The sequence below is a fragment of the Aspergillus sclerotioniger genome (assembly GCF_003184525.1).
Source record: "Aspergillus sclerotioniger CBS 115572 chromosome Unknown BO94scaffold_29, whole genome shotgun sequence".
In the NCBI taxonomy this organism is placed as follows: domain Eukaryota; kingdom Fungi; phylum Ascomycota; class Eurotiomycetes; order Eurotiales; family Aspergillaceae; genus Aspergillus; species Aspergillus sclerotioniger.
Genome location: NW_020291019.1, coordinates 294,700 through 313,540, shown reverse-complemented (window position 1 = coordinate 313,540; position 18,841 = coordinate 294,700). Strand labels below are relative to the sequence as shown.

Genomic DNA, 18,841 nt, shown 5'->3' with positions numbered 1-18,841 from the left:
CTCCTCCGCGCCCAGAACCCCAATTCCGTAGTCCATCCCACCATTGGTCTATTCCTCCGCGTTCGGCCCAGCCCGCCCCATGCGGAGGACCAATCAGGATCACCCTCCCCGCGCACATCGGGACACTTTGTCCGGAGAAAAGCCGGGGACAAAATTGAAGTGAACGTGGTTCGGGGGAATGTTGACACGATGGGTCGGTCATGTGGTCTAGCACGGGGGTCAAATAGGTAGTAGATCAGCTGACACTGACACTGACACTGAGAAGGGGGAAAAGTGAAGCCGTAATGTTTTTTTCACCCTGGTCGATGATCCAAGAACCAAAACTAAGAAAAATAGATGCAAAGAAAATAGAAGGCTACCGGAACAGTAGTGATTAGCAGGATTAGATGTTACTGTACCTAACCAAGTTCAGCTAAGGAAAATAACCCGGAAGTTGTTGTTCATCTGGCTAGGGATAATAATTTTGCAAGGTGGGAGACTAATATCCTTGGTGGTATTCCGGTTGTGTTTGGTTAGATGAAGGGAAAGAATCATATCAGGTAACAGTAATTAATGGGGTTCCTGAAGGTAAGTACGCAAAATCGAGTTCGAGGACGGGGATTGTGTCATTGAGAAGATTTGGACCATGTAGCCCGACAGGACGGACATACCACCTAGATAAAGTATACTTAAACCAAATTAATAGTAGCTTCAACGCTGAGCTCCGCATCAGATATACACTCAGCGCTATCACTATCCGGCTTGACATCTTTGACAGGATTAAAAAGGATGGATGGCAATTAGACGCGTCCGTGTTGGGATCCGTATTACAAGTATCATTATCAGCCTTGACCACATCATACTCAGTCATGGTGACTCAAAGACTTACCGATACGTCCCCAATTCCATCCCTATCCCATCCCAAAAATGTCCAATATAGCCGACTGGGCAGATTCGCTCGACATGACCACGAAACATCTCGAAAACGAATCTCCCGACCCGCCGAGAACGGACTATCCGCAGTGCTTCCACTCCGACCATTGACCCCGGAATTGAACCAGCGATCTACAGTTCTAGCCGGCAGATCTATGTCCGAATAGATAGGATGTGGGACCGACACTGCCTTAAGTCCATGAAGTAGAGCCGTTGATGCGGGGAATAGTTCCGAGCCCATGTGCCGTCCGGCAAGGTTTTCCTCATGCATGGCTAAAAGCAAGGCACGGGAAAGGCGATAGTGGGTGATTAGTGAGGCCCTTCGGGGAGTATTCGTTGGATACCCCCATACTTCGTTGCGAGTGACCCATTTGGTGCCGATTGGGTGGAAAATGGGGAGGAAGGTGATGAGGTCGGCATCTTCCCCGACTTCCCAGTCGTAATTGTCTTCGTGTGCATGCTGCGTTAGTGGAGCTGAACCGAATGGTTGGAATGGCTCTCGGAGATCAAAGGGTGCGGGGCCCCATACTGCTTCGTCTTCGTGGTCTTGAACGTAGGCTTGGAAGGATATTGCGTGGTCGCCATGGACTTCTGGGATGTAGAAGCGGGCATTTCGTTCCCAGAGGCCGCGTCGTGGCTGTTGGCGTGCGAACTGGGCTGTCCGGTCGATGAGTTCGTAGTGATGTCCGGAGAATCGTGTGTCGATCTCCCAGTTCCAGATGAAGTCGAACTCGGGATGATTGAGGGCAAATCTCTGGACGGAAAGCCATTGGGAGTGGTGAACACTAGATTTATCAGCAATGCCCTGGTGTTCATTGGAAAACCGAGACACACTCGGTAACACTCCTGTCAAGATCAGGACAGTAGGAGGCCGCTTGTGGGGAACTTCAGAGCACGGTCATGTCCCAGAATTCTTTGGGAACATTTTCCCGCAGGACCTGTTGATACACGTCCTGTTGTTCAATAGGTATGTTCGAATTCCTGACATGCAAGAACAGAATGACTTTGTACTCTCCTCCTGATTGGAGAGATAACTCTGTGACGATGGATCGAATGACATGGACATCATTTTTAGTATAGTTTCTCCCCGTATAGGTCCGAATAAGAACCGCAGTATGGGGCTCAGAGTCACTATCGAAAGCAGCCTTCCAGACTTGACTGAACCGGCCGGCGTTGCGTTCATAATATCGGTCCTGTAATTGTCCCCAGTTGACCTGATCCCAGTCCACTGTTGTTGGCTTCATCCAGTTTGTGTCCGATGTCTCGTTTTCTCCAAAGCCGTAGGCGCCGTATCTAGTGTAACGATCAAAGGATAGTGCGCCATCGAGTCCAACAGCGTCGTAGGAGCCGAGCATAGCTGCTGGATGATCTGCAGCAAATTAGCTGCCTTTTTCTCCGGGTGCTCGCGGGTACTGAGAGGCTGACTGTCGTACCTTGTCGAATCCCCACGTAAGCCCCAACTTGGTCATCCAGACTCTCATTCAGCAGACTCCCTCGAGGGCCTTCGAATGGGCTAAACGGCACCGAGTGTAACTCATTCCATTCTTTGCAGTTGTAGACGGGGTAAGGCCGGTATATCCTGGGTATAGCTGGGGCATTCTCTCGGAATCGAGGGTCCTTGGAGATGCCGGGGTTTCTGTAGTTTTCTGGTGCAGGTATTCGGTTCGAGGTAGATTGGAACGTTTTGAGAACACTACAATGACGCAGCAGTCAGAGTTAGTGAGAAGTCTGGAGAGGCTTTTGGTGAGGGAGAAGACATGCCGTGGATACCATGATTGCTTTCCCTCGTATTTCTGCCAGTATGTCCTGATTGTTCGCTGCTGAGATACTCGATGAGCTACAAAACACACTGCGACTTGTGGAAACAATAGTGTTACTCATACCACGAGGGGAGAAAAGTGAGGTCTTCTTGCGAATATCGTGACTAGCAACAATAACAGAAGAGCTCGGAGAAATGCATGCCGGGTAACTCTGCGATTCTATATGGTCGACGTACTGTTAGCGATCAATAATACATGGTATGCGTTAACAGCATGGCGAGGAAAGGAGACGCGGTCAGAGGTAGGATCCTACTTGTATCCTCGATGGGAAAAGGTGCATTCTGCCAACATTTTCCGCAAGTCAAGCTATTGGTGGTCCAAGCTGTGTTTCTCAGCTGAGAGACAGATTCACTGCAAAGAGTCAAGGGCGGAAAATGCCAACCAAAAAGGCTATCACTACGTCCCTAGTAACGGAGTCAAAACTTTCATTGATGACAGTCGCGCCCCTCGGCCTCTCCGTATCCTGCTTTGTTTTGAGCCATCAGGGTCACTGACCGTAAAATTTACCCTCAATCCAACCGTGGAGACCATTTCTGATTACCGTTCGTAGCTTGATATTTGTCCCTCCATTAGATTGGCCATATTTCTTTGTCGTGGATGGATTCGGCTTTTTGGCGTGAACCCGGAATGGAACGGATACCATTGTCTTTCAGATTTGTCGAAGGCAAACCACGGTTCGTATTCGCAAATCACACGCTCAAAGGCCGGATTTTACTTTTCATTAATGCAGCTTGCCTGGGTTTATTCCCTGTATCAGCTTTCTGTCATGTGTGAGAATAAGACCACTTCAAGGGCTTCATGCCCAGTAAGCTCCAACAAGGATTGTAATTTTGAAGTCGGGGATTCACGGTAACATGATATAGACTATTTTGTGAGCCTGTAGAACGCAACCTATCTTACCAAAAGTAAACAGAAACCTCAAGAAGAAGTCTTCTTCCATATCATTATGCATACTTAGGCTATCACTACAATAGAATAAGTACATACGACCATAGGGTGTGGAGAACAGGGCTTCCCGTCCGCTCAGCCGTACTTAAGCCACACGCCGGGAGGTTAGTAGTTGGGTGGGTGACCACCAGCGAATCCCTTCTGTTGTATGTTTTTCTTTTTTGCCAAGTCTTTTCAAATGGGTCATGTTGTTGCTGTGATTGTGTACCAGTGCCCGGAGCGGCACTGCGGGAGATGATCCATTCATTTTTGTGGTCATACGGATGGAATTTCTCTAGAGTGACGGAAATCATCTCGGGGAGAGAATTAAGATCAATTGATGGGATTATGTTCATCATACATGAAATTCACAGTACGTGGTAGAGAACTACATCACCAGTGACCTGATGAATAGATGCTGCAGCCGGCTTACACAAAACCCTGGATGAGCTTTTCCAGCTGAACCAACCCATTGAGCTTCTCGTTTTCCGCCTGGTGTTCCAAGCATCGCGTCTTGTACGCCTTGTTGGTAAGAACGTCATCGATTCCCTTCTGAATCGCCTCCTGGCTCGGGGTTGCCGATCGTAGATTGACACCCACTCCGGCATACTCGCCTCGCATCGCCACCTCGGCTTTGTCCTCTATGTGAAGTAAGTAATTGTAACATGGCTGATGACCAGTGGTAGAATAACTTACGACCCTCTCCAGCCAGAACCATAGGCACACCATGCATGAGACTAGTTAGGAACCCTCCAAATCCCGCATTGCACACGAACACATCAGCATGCGGAAGAATGAGTTCGTAGGGAAGATAGTCGATAATCCTGGTATTTGCGGGAACCGTCACTCCATCCAACTTGGCTCCTTTCTGGCCTAAAACTCCAACCACCAGACAGTCATCTCTGGCTGCGAGGGCTTCAATGCTCGGAATGAGGAGCATGCGGTAATCGAGAATGAAGGTACCCTGAGAAACGAAGATGACTTTCTTGGGGTTTGCTCCCTGCTTGGCCTCGAGAACCTCCCCCCACCATTCAGGCACCGGGATCGAAGGATTGAGCGGTTTGCGCGGAGTCGCGCCAATGAATCGGACCTTCGGGGACAGGTCACTTCGGGGATACTCCAAGGTTTGATTATAGGGCACGGCTAAAAGGTCCGCACCCACGAGACAATTGTTGAAGAAAGGTTCAGTAATTTGCTCGGTTGCCCCAAGATTTGCGACCACCGCGTTGATGTAATTATTGATTTCGAGGTCCAACGTATCGGCGGCGCCTTTGTACATGGCGATGTTGCGGGCCCGTCCCTCTTCGCTGGAATCCGGCGGCAGGCCTGGTCCGAATGGGGCGGTGTCGATGCTTGAGACTGTTAGGGGAACTGTAGTGAATGAGATCACCGGAGGAAGCTTGTCGAAGCCTTTGGGTAGCGGCGCGCCCAGGACGAAAGGCATTGTCCCCATGGATACCCACTCCTGGACAATGACGATCTCCCGGCCTGGCTGCTCCTCGCGAAGCTTCTCCAGAACAGCTTTAAGTGACTTGCTGGATTCTGGAATCAAATCCAGAAAGGTTACCTTCATAGCATGAATCAAGCGGTCCGGGCCTTCAGGGATGGCGCGGATTTGTTCCAGCTTCTCATCGGTGATCACCGTCTGAACGGGATGGAAATTTGCCCCGGTTTGTGTGATTGCGTCCTGCAGAGCGCTGCCGGCAATGAAATGCACCTCATAGCCCTGTTGGCTTAGGTGAGTGGCATGGGGAAGGAGGGGGAGTGTGTGTCCATGCTCTGGGGGACAGGCGATGATCACAAGAGGAAGGGGCTTGGGGGCCATGGTGAATGTGCAGCAGTCTGAAGCGAGCTTGGAAATGAAAATTAGTGGGACATTCTGACATTTCTGTCATCGGGATCCTTGTCTTTATAAGGATTCCCTGGTCCCTTCCACGTGTTGTTGCGGTGTTGTTGCGGCTGAGATTCTCACGCTCGGAACCACCCCGCCTGTCGTTATCTGACTGGTCTGACGGTAAGCCAGAGCAGACCACGCCAGATTATTACGGCACTGTCATTAGCCGGCAGTCTGACTCAGATTTTAGAGATATCGCAAGCACCAATTGATTGACTACTATAGCCTGGGTATTTCTTTGAAGGATCAACCGTCCGACAGGGCTTGTGTGTCTGTGCAATGAGCCATGCGATAAGAGAAGGCTGAGTTGCCACGTGATCTATCTTCATCACCACGTCTTCGCCCCTGAGGCGTGGCCTCTACTTCATGGCCACGTATCTCATTCCGATAAGCAAGCGATGCAGCTGGGGTACCATTCGATTCAAGCAGCTACCATACATAAAGAGGTAACCCTAGCAGTGACTATATTCAATATTATCGCACGCAAAATTAGAAGCATAACGATTATCTTCCACCTATCTAGGCTTGTCAGACGCTACAACCCAGCATATAGATCATCATCAAGCCTTTATCTCAGAAATAACCTCCAAATCTCAGTTCTCATGTAATAAACCCCGAAGCTCTATAAAGGAAAGAGGGATATCCACGCTGTCCAACAGCAAGAAGTTCAGAATTTTCCGTCAAGTAAATAGTTTTAACAATGTTGTGTAGCTCAACGTCAGTTTGATTTCCATCACATACATCTCGTGGGACACGTGAAGTGAAGTTCATACCACACTAGCTGCAAGACCAGTGCTAACTCATACGATGTTAATAGGGCTGGCCACCCTCATTCAAAAGAAATCTCTTCCTTCCGTCGTCTAATGTTGATCTTGATCTTTGGGCTTGGTAGCATGTTATGCCCACGCAGCTCAATCACCCCTTCCTCCGGTAATAACACATTGAAGTCGTACTTCATTATGATATGGCATAAGATGATTTTACCAAAGGTGGCAGCATAGTGCCTTCCAGGACACGCCTGTCTCCCGTGTCCGAAGCCCAAATGATCTGGACTTGTCGTAGTAAATTGATAGCGACTTGACAAGGAGTCGTTTGCCTCTTTGCGTAAGTTAAAGAATCGATAGCCGTCGTATTTATCCCCATCCGCCCACACTGTCGAGTCCATCATATGCAAGGTTGAGACCATTACCGGTGTTGCCTTCGGGATGATCAGTCCGTCGGGTAAAACTACTTTCTCTTTTGCACGTCGCAGCATGCCGACTAATATACCACAAAAGTCAATAAAAGGGGCTCGTTCATGGAATTCGCCTTTTCAAATCACGTACCTAAGCCCAGTGGCCTGATTCTTTGACTTTCCTTCATTACACTATCCAAGAGAAATAGTCTTTGTAGGGATGATCGAGTCATTTTCTCTTTTCCCAGCACCTCAATGATCTCCCTTCGGAGATCATCCACCAGGTTTGGATGTTCAGATAGGTCACACATAACCTTTGAAAGCAGGTCCGTGGATGTATCAAGTGCAGCAAGAGACAGCGTAAATAGCAATGAAGTCATGTTTTCTGCGCTGCCTTTGCTCGCATCTTCTAGCCAGTCAAGCGCTGTGGTAAGCGAACCATCCTTTTCAAGAGATCCTCCCTTGACAGAAGCAGAGCCATTCTTTCTATCCAGCAGGGGCTGTATGTATTTGGTGGCTTCTTGCAACAGTACCATCGCCTTTCGATAGCTTGGAATGAGCCAGCGAGCCAGACGTCTCAAGGGCGTGGGCCACAGGCGCAAAATATGAGCCGCGATGAATGACTCTTCCAAAAGATCAAATGCAAGATCTAACCAGGCTGAGTCTCGACAGAGGTCTTCGTCACCGAGAAATCCTCGAGATGAGAGCTGGCCCACAAAATTACTGATGGACCGTTTCAGTTTGGCTTGGTGCCACTCTGCTTTCAAGTTAGTGATGTCCTGCCGGGTGGTCAAAGAAATTCATCGATGGGAGAGTTCCATACCGGTTTCTTCTCCCCAGTTATTATGCAAGGCTATAGAGGCTTCCTTGGAAAGCGGAGTGACGAGATTCGCTTATTTTGTTAGCTGAAATGTAGCCTCGAAATCTTGCATCGGATAGAATAAACTTACCAGTCTGGCGTGCCAATTTCGTTTTGACAGTAGTCTGTATAATCTTCGAGCTCAAGGCTATGTTTGAAAATGGCTCAAATCCCGGGATTCCTAAATGGAAGTCCTACAAATATATACGTCAATATCACCCCCGCTGTACGAAAGAAACACTCACGTCAGCCAGGAACTCGCCCAAATCAAGTCTGTCGTCGTTTCGAATCATGTCTGCATATTTCGGGCTCAGAATCAAGCAGAAATTGGCGTCTGTGTATAGATAAAACGCGTCCCCGCCCTATGGTCCGAATGTTAGTCTCCAAGCCAGTGATTACATCGACAAAGCTATTTCTCACATGTTTAAGCCCATGTCGTATCAATCCCTCTGGATCAGCAACGTATCGATTTTTGGCGTTGCCATAACCAAACTCGAACCATTTTCGGTCATTGAAAACAGGCATTTTGGATGGATTCCATAGTCTTTCTCTAATGCGTAGTACCAAAAACGTTATAACGATGATTCCCAAGATAACGCCTCCGACATTACCGTCGGAGTAGAACCGGTGGCTGGTATCCATTTTTTCCTTCGTGCCACTTTGTGTTCGTAAGGATTGTCGAGGTAGGTGAGGGAGCATGAAAATGACAAGTTTGTGCAGAGCCCAAGCTTATATTTTAGGCTCACCAATATGCATCCTGCCCCTTGACTTTCGCAATACTCCGCAAGTTTTTTTTCCTAAAATGGAAAATTCGTATCGTAGGTATTACCAATTACAGGCATGCTTTTTCTTCATAGGGCTGAAAAGTTTGTGTGGTGGGACAATCGCCCATGTGTACGTAACCTACTCAGTTGCCGATAACCATTTGAGGGCTAGCCATTTGAGCTTGTGATATTCCCAAATTAGTGTATAATAAACTTTGCAAGAAATGCTAGAGAAAACTAATAAGCTACCGATCTCTGCAAGATCTCTGCGATGTTCCTTGGCGCTGTGGGTCTAGAGTGATAGGCATCGTTCCGTTTACTTGGCATCCGGCGTGATCGTGAAGATCGCTTGGACAGTTAAACCACATTTCCGAAGGCTCAGCTACGCCATGTGCAGATCGGAAGTCCCCTACAGCGGGCGTTTTGAAATGCCCTTTCGCCGCGTATCAACATGATTTCCATGGAAATTGGCGGACGAAGCACAGAGACACGGGACGATCATGTAGGTCTGGTAGGGGTTGGAAATCCACTATTCTGTATGATAGATACGAGGTTGACTAGACACCTGCCCGGTAGAGTAAAGCAACGGGCGTTCCATTTCCTTCAGTGGAGCTGCAAGACCTCGGCTCTGGAGTGCGGGATTTGACTCTTTTTCTGGGCTTTGTTCTAGTCAGCTTTGTTGGGTTCTATCTTGACCTGATCATTTCATGGTATTCTAATCTAACATTTTTTGATTGCCAGGTTCGATTTCAATACATGTATTTCGCCTTCATCTGGAGTCTCAATCCGTACTTATCCAACCTGAATACACTTGTCCTTATAAATTCGGTAGAACTGCCTGCGCATCTAGGGTGTATTGATAACAATCTCTGTTTACTACCCCCTCCACTGGATTCGGTTCCTCAAATTACTCAATATGACTTCCAATGAAGGACAAGACCAGTCAGAGGAAAGACTGTCCCAGATAATGTTGGAAGCGACGTCTCTGTTGACTCAACTTCTCACAACCAATCATCCAGCCCCGTCAGACCCCATTGTCCGAAAACTCGATCCCCATGAGATACAAAGCATGCAAGATCAGGTTATGCCTGATGAGAATCCCGGAGATCTTGTCTCCGTCTTTCAACAAGCCATGACAGTCTTTGATTACCGCATGCGCCTCAACCATCCACATTGCTTAGCCTATATACCAGCTTCTCCAAATATCTTCGCCCGTCTGGGTGATCTTCTCACTTCTGTCTGGAATGTAAATGCTGTGAGTTGGGATGTGAGCTCCGGGCCGAGTGCGGTTGAAAAGGCCATGATAGCCTGGCTGGGTGCCCAACTCGGACTACCAGATTCTGTTGGAGGGTGTTTTGTCTCCGGGGGTTCGATGGCGAATATGACGGCCATAGTTGCAGCCCGAGATGAGAGACTCGATCCAATGCAGCGAGCAAACGCTGTCATCTACATCTCCGACCAAACACACATCTCTATCATGAAGGCGCTACATATAGCCGGCTTCATGGATTACCAGGTCCAAAAAATCCCTACCGACGACGAATTCCGCATAGATACGGATATCTTACGACACACCATCACAACAGACCGCCAATCCGGGCGTGTTCCTTTCCTCCTGGTCGCTAATTGTGGGAGCACCAACACAGGCAGCATCGACCCTATCCACGCATTAGCTGATATTGCACGAGATGAAGGGATCTGGCTACATGTGGACGGTGCATATGGTGCATCGATTGCGCTTTCCAACAAGCATGCCTCCCTTATTGATGGCATCGGTCGCGCAGACAGTGTTTCTTGGGATGGCCACAAGTGGCTTTTCCAGACATACGGTTGTGGGATTGTATTGACCCGGCACGTTGATTCTCTCCGGCGCAGCTTCGCCGTCGACGCCGAGTACATCAGCAGTACCTTGGCACCACAGGGCACCACGAATTTCTACAACCTTGGTCCAGAGCTCAGTCGCCCGGCGCGTGCCATTCCGCTTTGGCTCACGCTCAAGGGTCTAGGTCGGCGTCGTGTCGGTGAAATGATCGACCAAGGGTTTCTTCTTGCCCGTACCGCAGATACCAGTATCAGGCAGTGCAGGAACTGGATTATTCCGGCGCCAACCGTTACTAGCATTGTAGTTTTTCGATATGCACCTGGTGGATTGAACAAGACAGAATTAGATTCATTGAACACTGCTATTTCCAAACGACTCATGGCGGAGAATATCGCTGCTATACTCACTACCAAAATTCGCGGGCGAACTGCACTTCGAATTTGTGCTATGAATCCGGCGGTGCAGCCGAAAACTATCAATGATGTTATACGCCAGGTGGACAAGGTCGCCCAATCGGAGGTGGCCAAGTTTCAAAGGCCATATACAACGACTGTCAAGACTGTGTATGCTCATCTGCAAGAATTTCCTAGTGTCGATATTCTGGAAGACTTTCATTGATACACTAAGCGACATGGGGACGGTTGATTGTACCAGAGCCATCGGCTTGAAAGTTTGGTATAGCCTTCACAATTGTCTCTTAGAATATGTAAAATGATACTAAATAGAATCTTGAAGATTTGCTACCTATACTCTGGCGATGCTTTGTTATTCGAACTTCATGAGGCTTATTCAAAACTGTGTAGACAAGGCTTCGAGTCGAAACTGACCTCAGGACCAACTAGGTTCCCACAACTTGATACTAAAGCGCGTACAGTACTCAAAATGCTCCAATTCAAAACACCTTCATTCAATACCATACTTAGCAAAGCCTAATACTTCGTAATAAACCATGTACGCTTCTCTTCAGATGTCATCTGTCGTACAACCTTCATCTCGCATGTCTTGACATCAAGATACGTCGACACTAGGGCGTCACCCAGAATACTCTTCAGTCCTTCATCTGCCTCCAAATATTTAAGACTCTCAGCCAACTCACCAGGCATCTTCGCCTTAATCCCCAAGGCCTCTCGTTCCTGACCCGACATCTTGTATGGTTCAACAGTACACGGACCTGCCGTCAAAACCGACCCTCGACGCAACCCATCCAGCCCCGCTGCAAACACCGCACAAACCCCTAAATAAGGATTCGCTAGCCCATCCATCATCTTAACTTCAAATCGCTCCCTAGAAACCCGCCGCAAGATCGTCTCCTTATTCTCCCATCCCCAGCACACATAATCCCCCCCGCTCCCAATGCCCCCAACAACCCGATCATAACTGATTTCCTGTGGAAGCGTAAAAGCAGAAATGGCCGTGAAATGGTCCAAGATCCCAGCGAAAAACGATTCCACCATCGATAAGTCCGAGTCCGCTGTCTCCGAATTAAGCGATATATGAACATGAGCTCCGGTTCCGGCCTGCCCGGGCGACAATCGCGGGTGAAGAGTCGCTCGATATCCGTGCTTATTTGCAACTTTCATGAGAATCTGTCGCGCAAGGAGGAGTGTATCGACGGCTTTGAGTGGTGAGATTGGGGGGAGAACAAATTCCCATTGTCCTGGACCTAGTTCTGCGTGGAATTGTTGAACCATGATTCCGGATTGTTGTAGAGCGAGGGTGGCTTCTTCTAGGAGGGTGAGTAGAAGCTCGTCGTCACGGGTCATGCTGCACCATGAGTGATCGCGGTTGATTGTTTCGTATTGCATGAGTCCGTCGGGTAGGGTTCGTTGACGGAGGAGAGTGAATTCTAGCTCGAATCCGATTAGGAGGGAGCATTGTGATTTCTCTTCAATTGAGTGTGTCAATGACTCCAGCTTAGAGCGTGGGCATTCGTTCAAAGGTTGTCCTTGGTGGTTGGTCCATGAGGCCATCACAGTGGCTTTGTTGGAATTCATGAAGGGTGAAAACGATCGCAGATCGGGTTGGAGAAAGAGTGACCCGGTGAGAGTCCCGCCGTCTGCCACATTATCATATGGGAGAATATGGAGAATGACTCTTGGAACAGAGATTCCTTGGTTCCTTTCCACTAGTCGATGGAACGCTGGCATAGGAACTATGCGGACCAGGTTGGTGCCAATGTATGTGGTGAATGACACCCAAACGAAATCTATGCCCTGGTGATTGGCGTAGAGCTGCTGCCACTCACTGAGAGCTGTTGATTCCATCATGTTGATAGATAGGTACACTTAATCTGGAAGGTTTGTTCAAAACTCGGCCGTGCTGTGGACAAGTCTTTCTTTTAAATATAAAACACGTATTGTCATGTATTTGTAGTTGGAATTATTTCATAAGACTGAATTCAGCATTGGACAGCTCTGTATTTGCTAAGCTCTACGGATTTGTTCTCCCGAAGGAGGGCATGTTAAGCGTGCATGAGATTGCATTTTCACTGTAGGGTCTATCTACTAGGAGTGTCGATCCTGTACCCCATGCTTTGAACGCGCGGGCCACATTGTCGCGAGCTGAATCACACCGACATTTTATCTTTGTCTGCAGAGTACGGAGTGGGGTATATCTACTCTTTGCATATGATCGGTTTGATCATGCATAGCTTCCTGCTGATCTGCTCCATGTGCTCCATCCCGTCTGGCCAAGATCTACATGACGATCTGTCTCTCGCTGCCGCCCCAAGATCTATTTTCCATTGCCCCACTATATTTACAAACCCACATCATCATTGATTAGCAGTTCTTATCCCGATCAAGCTGGTACTCACTTTACGTAACGCCGAAAAATGGAGGGGGGATGTAATTGGGAAAAAGGATAGCATAGATTTAACTTCAATAGCCTCAAAGCATCAATAGGTGGCTACCGTTGAAGTATCAGGTAATTCTAATACAGGCTATATACTAGTGCAAATTGTCGGAGATGTCTGTTTTCGGGAAAAGTCACAGATCTGCGACCGGAGAATGTAAGTGATCTAGACCTCCCCTCCACAATCAACGCCGTATTTTCGTACAATTATTGCCTGTTGGTGATAGCCAGCCGACTTACTTTAATGTGTTTTCGTGAATACTTGCAAAATACGTAATGAAGGAACAGAGCTCTCTTTTTAGCCACTACTTCTTTCCCCTATGCGTTTGTTGGCCCCAGAGATTGCTCTCTCGCTCACTGAAATCTTCCTTTGACTTCATATCATTCCCAAGCATTTATCCAGTATATGATCAGTTCCCACTGATTCACTTTACACTTCTTTAACATATGTCAGATTGCCCAAGCTATACCCAACACAGGGTACCACCTATCAACGACACCATGGCAGTCCAGCAAGCAAACACTCTCCAATTCGACCTCCTCAACAGATTCCTCAGCTGCCCCGACGACAGCCAAAGAAACTGGTGGCAAAGAACCGGCCCTTTACTAGCCAGTTTGATGAGATCAGCAGGATACGACGACCCAACCCAATGCCAATACCTCATGTTCCTTTACACATGTATCGTCCCATATCTAGGACCATACCCTCAGACCTTCCCCAGCGCCATGACCCACAACGAACTTCCACTAGAACTCAGCATCAACTTCCAGCAGCTAGGCGGAGCGAACCCCGTTATTCGGATCGCGTTGGAACCTGTAACCTCTATTTCGGGGACAAAGAACGACCCATACAATCTGAGCCCGATCCATGATTTTCTCCATCGTTTGGAAAATCTCAACCTTACAGGATACGATAATCGTCTTTTCGAGCACTTCTATCCCAAACATATCTTGAACGAAACCGAGGCCAAGCAGCTACAAGCTAAGAACGAGACAGTGCGTGAATTGTCCCAGGTGTCTTGGGGGTTTGATCTCAAGCCGGGGACCATCTCCGTGAAGGGATACACGTTTCCGTTATTGAAATGCCATGCCACGGGGCAGGATATGTACTCGGCTATTATTGGATCCGTGCAAGAGTACCTCGGGGATTCAGACACCCATGATACTCTGGGCTTGATGAAGGAATATATCGAAACGACGGATACAAGGGAAACCTTCGGATTTGTCTACTCGAATGACTGCATTGTTCCCGAACAATCCCGTCATAAACTGTATGGTCGTACCAAAGACATGTCCTGGGAAAAGGTTCGGGAAATCTGGACTCTGGACAGGCGCGTTGACACGCCCGAGTCTACCAGGGGCCTTGAGTACCTTCACCGGATGTGGGAGATGTTGCAAATTGGTGATCGTCCCCATCCACTTGGTCTTCATTTGGTGTGGAATTACGAAATCAAAGCTGGTCTTACGCTTCCGGCTACCAAGATTTATTTCCCGCTTTATGGCCTCAATGATCGGGAGAATGTTCGTGCCATTGCCGAATATCTTACGGAAATCGGACTGGATGCGTATGGGAATGCCTACGAACAGGCTGTACGAGACAGTTTGTAAGTTTTCTCTGTTGACCCTTGGCGAAGAGTTACCATGCTGATTGAATGAGTCCACGCCTGGATATAAATGAAACAGATCGCCTGCTTTGCTGGGTGTCATTCGCGTATACGGAGAAGACGGGTGTGTATCTTAGCGTTTATTATCATTCTTCGCTCGAGTATCCTTGGCTTGAGAAGAAGACTTCAACTTGAGTAGTTTAGAGATATCTCAATCCCTAGGTTTATTTGTACATATTCAATTTCTGTATATCTTAGAGCCCAGGTCAAACTCCATCTGGACATATGACTGATACGTAGTGGTGGCAGAGTGTCTACGAGATTGTTGTAGGCGTTCCGCTTATACCTGAGGCAGTGGCCACGGCCAATTCAGGAACAAAACAACGGAAGTCAAAGAGCAGTTTGAAAGCATTTACAATCAAACCTGTTCCATTTGAATCATACACTAAGATCCCTCACTCATTACAAGTCCTAAACACTACAACGACAAATCCCCTCCACTCACTCAACCCTAAACCTAGCATCCACCCTTAACCTACCCCCAAACCTCCTAAACAACACCACCGTCGGCATAAAACCCACCACAATCAGCCCCAACAGGGTAAACCCCCACCCATACCCCAAACCCTCATAAAGCCTCGGAGCCAAAAGCGGCAAAACCGCACCCAGCACAGAACGAACAATCGCATTCGCCGCACGAGCACTAGCCGAGAGCAACTCAAACGAGTCCGCAATATACGCCAGAATAGAAGTAAACACACAGAACACGCCCAGATTGATGATTATGGTGCTGGCCAGGGGAACCGCCCAGTGGGTATGTGCTTGGGCGGACCACTCAAACCAGAACAGGCCTGTAGCGATGAAGACGTTGCCGGGTAAGAGAAGCGTAAGTCGATCTTCTGGAAGGCTGTATCCTCGAATACGGGTCTGTTTCGTGTGGTACCAGTCGAGGAATGGGCCGAAGATGAATTGCCCGAGCACGAGCCCGATGCTAGGCGCCAGGTAGGTGAGTCCGACTTCGCCTTCGTTGAAGCGGTATCGCGCACTGAAGAATGTGGGGAAGATGGTGATTAGGAAGTACATGTAGACGTATGCGGTGGAGGTGTAGAAGGCTGAGAGGAGGATGGTGGGTGATCGGGTGAGCAATTTTAGGGGTCGGGCGATTGCGATTTTTAATAGTTGGGTGTTGGTTTGGAATTGGGTTGGGTTGTTCTGGTGTCGTGTCTTGTGAAGGATCACGGGGGCGTAGGTTTCTTTTAGGATGAATATGGTCGCGATTGCTGTCAATCCGGACTGCAACATATCAGCTAGTCAGGAATGTACCTCGGATGTTCCGACTGGACTGTCCTCGCCAACTCACCACAATAACCTCCAGCCAAAATGTCCATCTCCATCCTGCCTTCTGGGCCAAATATCCACCGGCAATCGGACCTTCATGTATTCTCAATTAGGCAGGAAGAAATGTATCGCCCAGGCAATTCTTACCTATCACGGATCCCTGCAAAAGATTAGCTCTATCCACAACCACACACTTTCATATAACCAAGGGACCTTACAAACGTCGATCCACAAGCCCACACACTCAATGTCCTCCCTCGCCGTTCAGGGGGCATCAAATAAGCAATATATCAACCCCCCAGAACCGCTGGCACGCAGCCCGCCAACCCCATCAGAATGTGCGCGAAGATGAGCATCCCGACATTTGTGCTAACCGCACACAAAACCGAGGACAGGATGAAGAGCATATTTGAGGCGTGCATCATAGGGCTTCGTCCATATACCTCGCTCACCGGACAGAGCAAGGGGCCGACGGCGAAGCCTATGACATGGACTGAGATGAGAAAGGAGGAGAGGGAGGCGCTGTGAATGTGGAATTCCTGAAGGATTTGAGGAACTGCGGGGCTGAATATTGTTGAAGCGAGAGAACTTCATTTTCCGAAAAATTATATCTTGTTAGAGAGAATTTGGAGATAGGGAAAAGAGCTTACTCGTTCAACGTTGCAAAATTCACTAAAAATGTAATGGATAGTTTGCGCGCCGTCGACCAGTTTCTGGGGTTTCGGGGATCATCGTCCCCATCCCATGTATTGAGGCTTGTTGTGTTGTTTTCTTCATTGTTGATAATTGTTACTTCTGATTCTGGGGACATTGTTATGGTTGATTGGGAAAATATAAATCAGTCACATGTCCAGAACCATGTACGAGAGTGATATATGAAGTCTTTTGCGATGATCACTTGGATTCCAGCCATTTTCCCCCTTGCAGAAGTCATGGACGGAAGTTTGAGTTTGAATAAGGAAATAGAAACAACAGACTTTATCCCTTGCAGTGAGGAATATCCCGTATTCAGAAAATTGTAGATAATCGGAGTTTAATGAGCGGGATCGATAGAAACACACTTGCTCCAGTAGACCGCTTTGCCTCATCCTACTAATACGCACTGCACTTTATGATATGATGTCGGCTCACCTGCAGGGCTCTGGGACTGTAGGCGATGATCATGGGCCGGAGTAGTGGTAATCATGAATTATGGCAGCTTGTGGAGGCAATATTATTGTAAAGTATTTACTAGCACCTGTACCTGTATTTACAGTTTGGATCTTCAGCACCGTCTTCTACCCAATAGCAATCAACCGTTTGAGTAACTCCGATCCGATCTTCAATGATGATCCTTTCCGCAAACATTACCTCATAACTTACTGCAGCACGCAGACTTATCACGAAGATCAGATCAACTCGGCATCGGATGGTTTCCGAGCTGACTCGCCCTCGAGCTTATTGCCCTCGTGCATGATATCTCGCATCTTGATTTGAAATCAAGATCCAGAGGGTACAATTTAGCTCCCTCCTGGCCTGCATATGACATCATATTCATGGATTGAGTGACCACTTCGGGACTAAACAGGCTGGATTTTGTGACAAACAAATGGCACAGTCCTCTAGTGCTGCTACTGTTGTGGCTCAGCTGTTGGGGCTGAGCTGTTAAAGCTGGACGTTTCCTACCAACTTATTTTATCTTTCTCTTCATCTTGATATCTGTGATCTTACATCTTTTCATCGTAAAGCTTCTTCTACAGTGATCACCATAGACTCCTCGGTCAAGACAACCTTGATGACCGCCGTGACAGCTTCGGAGGCAACGCCTCCAGCTTCAGCGGATATAGATGCGAGATCTGTTTCTGTGGTATTGATTTTTATTCCGGCACAGGTGGCTTTGGATTCGGGGGGTAACAGCTGACCAAGGCCTCTTTTCCCAGAAAGTTCTTCCCTATCCTCCGTAGGAAGACATCTAACTGTCAGTGCATTTTACCACATATTCAATGATCAAAGTATTGAATTGATATTGTTTTCCTCTTCGCGGTCATCACGGACGCTTACGCGGTCTAGTGGCCAATAAGGGACCAAAAATGTCGTCCATCTTTACTTCTACGACCTAGTCGGCCTGAAGAGCATGTACTGTGTCAAATTGAGACCGTTCTGGCGATGCTTTTCTCGCGATGTGTGCAATGTAATTTACCGCATAATGGTTCTTTGCTGTATTTGAAATGTCAATCATTTGAATAATTAGTCTGTAAGTGCTGTATTAGATTGCTGTAATAGAAGTCTTCGTTGATATACTAGTTCAAAGATTCTCCGGGTCCCTGTGACCGTGGAAATATATGTGAGGCTTATTTATAATTCTGATATAATTTGCAACTGCCCGCAAAGTCGTATTATACAGTAAGAGCGATATAAAAGAACCCTGTTACATGCATGAGCGGCATCCACCCGCCGGGAGGTTACCACCAATTAATTCCTTCTGTTGTTTGTTCTCCTTTTTTACACACTACTACTTATGGGTGTGTGGTCGTGTGCCAAACCCTCAACACTGCCTAAGGGTTGACTGGGCAACACCGGATAAGGACAATATTTATAACATGTAAGTAAGTATAAGGCTCGAGCATAAGGATATTGTTTCAGATGTTGTGTTTGCGATCTCCTACATTTTGAGACACTCATGCATATATTACTAACAGCGACATGCCTTAGGCTACGAGCTATATTATCCTGACCATGACTTGTGCATGTGGGAAACCATTAAGATGCGCACTGGGGTATCCAGCGAATTTTGTTCCTCATCATATCTCACTGAAATAAGGCAGCGCAGATTCATGTCGTATCGTGGGAATAGGCTGAAAGGACTACTATCTTCAAGTTCTACCACCACAGCTA

The 18,841-nt window shown here is 47.8% G+C and overlaps 7 protein-coding genes across 7 annotated transcripts; 2 read left to right on the top strand and 5 right to left on the bottom strand.

The window, feature by feature from the left end:
• Positions 1–668: 668 nt before the first annotated feature.
• BO94DRAFT_559611 (DUF3405 domain-containing protein) lies at positions 669–3,375 on the bottom strand (the record flags this gene model as incomplete). Its single annotated transcript, XM_025614083.1, has 8 exons — positions 669–740; positions 869–1,697; positions 1,747–1,797; positions 1,861–2,281; positions 2,346–2,605; positions 2,683–2,705; positions 2,796–2,891; positions 3,274–3,375. The coding sequence occupies 8 exons, from the start codon at positions 3,373–3,375 to the stop codon at positions 669–671; spliced, it is 1,854 nt and encodes a 617-aa protein (XP_025463926.1).
• Positions 3,376–3,916: 541 nt separating this feature from the next.
• On the bottom strand, positions 3,917–5,606 carry BO94DRAFT_524180 (glycosyltransferase). The gene is made up of 2 exons (XM_025610250.1): positions 4,356–5,606; positions 3,917–4,300 (listed from the first exon to the last, which is right to left on the bottom strand). Exons 1-2 carry the CDS (start codon positions 5,482–5,484, stop codon positions 4,089–4,091), a joined length of 1,341 nt encoding a protein of 446 aa, XP_025463925.1. The 5' UTR covers positions 5,485–5,606; the 3' UTR covers positions 3,917–4,088.
• Positions 5,607–6,382: 776 nt separating this feature from the next.
• Positions 6,383–8,228, bottom strand: BO94DRAFT_605706 (cytochrome P450; the record flags this gene model as incomplete). Its single annotated transcript, XM_025616505.1, has 6 exons — positions 6,383–6,813; positions 6,879–7,487; positions 7,551–7,619; positions 7,678–7,780; positions 7,832–7,948; positions 8,007–8,228. 6 exons carry the CDS (start codon positions 8,226–8,228, stop codon positions 6,383–6,385), a joined length of 1,551 nt encoding a protein of 516 aa, XP_025463924.1.
• A 1,038-nt stretch (positions 8,229–9,266) lies between these two features.
• BO94DRAFT_474215 (pyridoxal phosphate-dependent decarboxylase family protein) lies at positions 9,267–10,790 on the top strand (the record flags this gene model as incomplete). The annotated part of the gene is made up of 1 exon (XM_025608507.1): positions 9,267–10,790. One exon carries the CDS (start codon positions 9,267–9,269, stop codon positions 10,788–10,790), a length of 1,524 nt encoding a protein of 507 aa, XP_025463923.1.
• A 311-nt stretch (positions 10,791–11,101) lies between these two features.
• On the bottom strand, positions 11,102–12,439 carry BO94DRAFT_605705 (FluG family protein; the record flags this gene model as incomplete). Its single annotated transcript, XM_025616504.1, has 1 exon — positions 11,102–12,439. The coding sequence occupies one exon, from the start codon at positions 12,437–12,439 to the stop codon at positions 11,102–11,104; it is 1,338 nt and encodes a 445-aa protein (XP_025463922.1).
• A 1,087-nt stretch (positions 12,440–13,526) lies between these two features.
• Positions 13,527–14,824, top strand: BO94DRAFT_605701 (aromatic prenyltransferase; the record flags this gene model as incomplete). Its single annotated transcript, XM_025616503.1, has 2 exons — positions 13,527–14,629; positions 14,683–14,824. 2 exons carry the CDS (start codon positions 13,527–13,529, stop codon positions 14,822–14,824), a joined length of 1,245 nt encoding a protein of 414 aa, XP_025463921.1.
• A 306-nt stretch (positions 14,825–15,130) lies between these two features.
• BO94DRAFT_559575 (MFS transporter) lies at positions 15,131–16,778 on the bottom strand (the record flags this gene model as incomplete). Its single annotated transcript, XM_025614080.1, has 6 exons — positions 15,131–15,922; positions 15,990–16,060; positions 16,115–16,127; positions 16,186–16,223; positions 16,263–16,555; positions 16,618–16,778. 6 exons carry the CDS (start codon positions 16,776–16,778, stop codon positions 15,131–15,133), a joined length of 1,368 nt encoding a protein of 455 aa, XP_025463920.1.
• Between the last annotated feature and the right edge of the window lie 2,063 nt (positions 16,779–18,841).

Excerpts from the sequence above, each read along its gene's own strand:
- BO94DRAFT_524180 (XM_025610250.1), bottom strand. The coding sequence starts at position 5,484 with ATGGCCCCCAAGCCCCTTCCTCTTGTGATCATCGCCTGTCCCCCAGAG. Across the intron at positions 4,301-4,355 it reads GGTTCTGGCTGGAGAGGGTC|AGGACAAAGCCGAGGTGGCG; the intron begins GTAAGTTATTCT and ends TACTTCACATAG.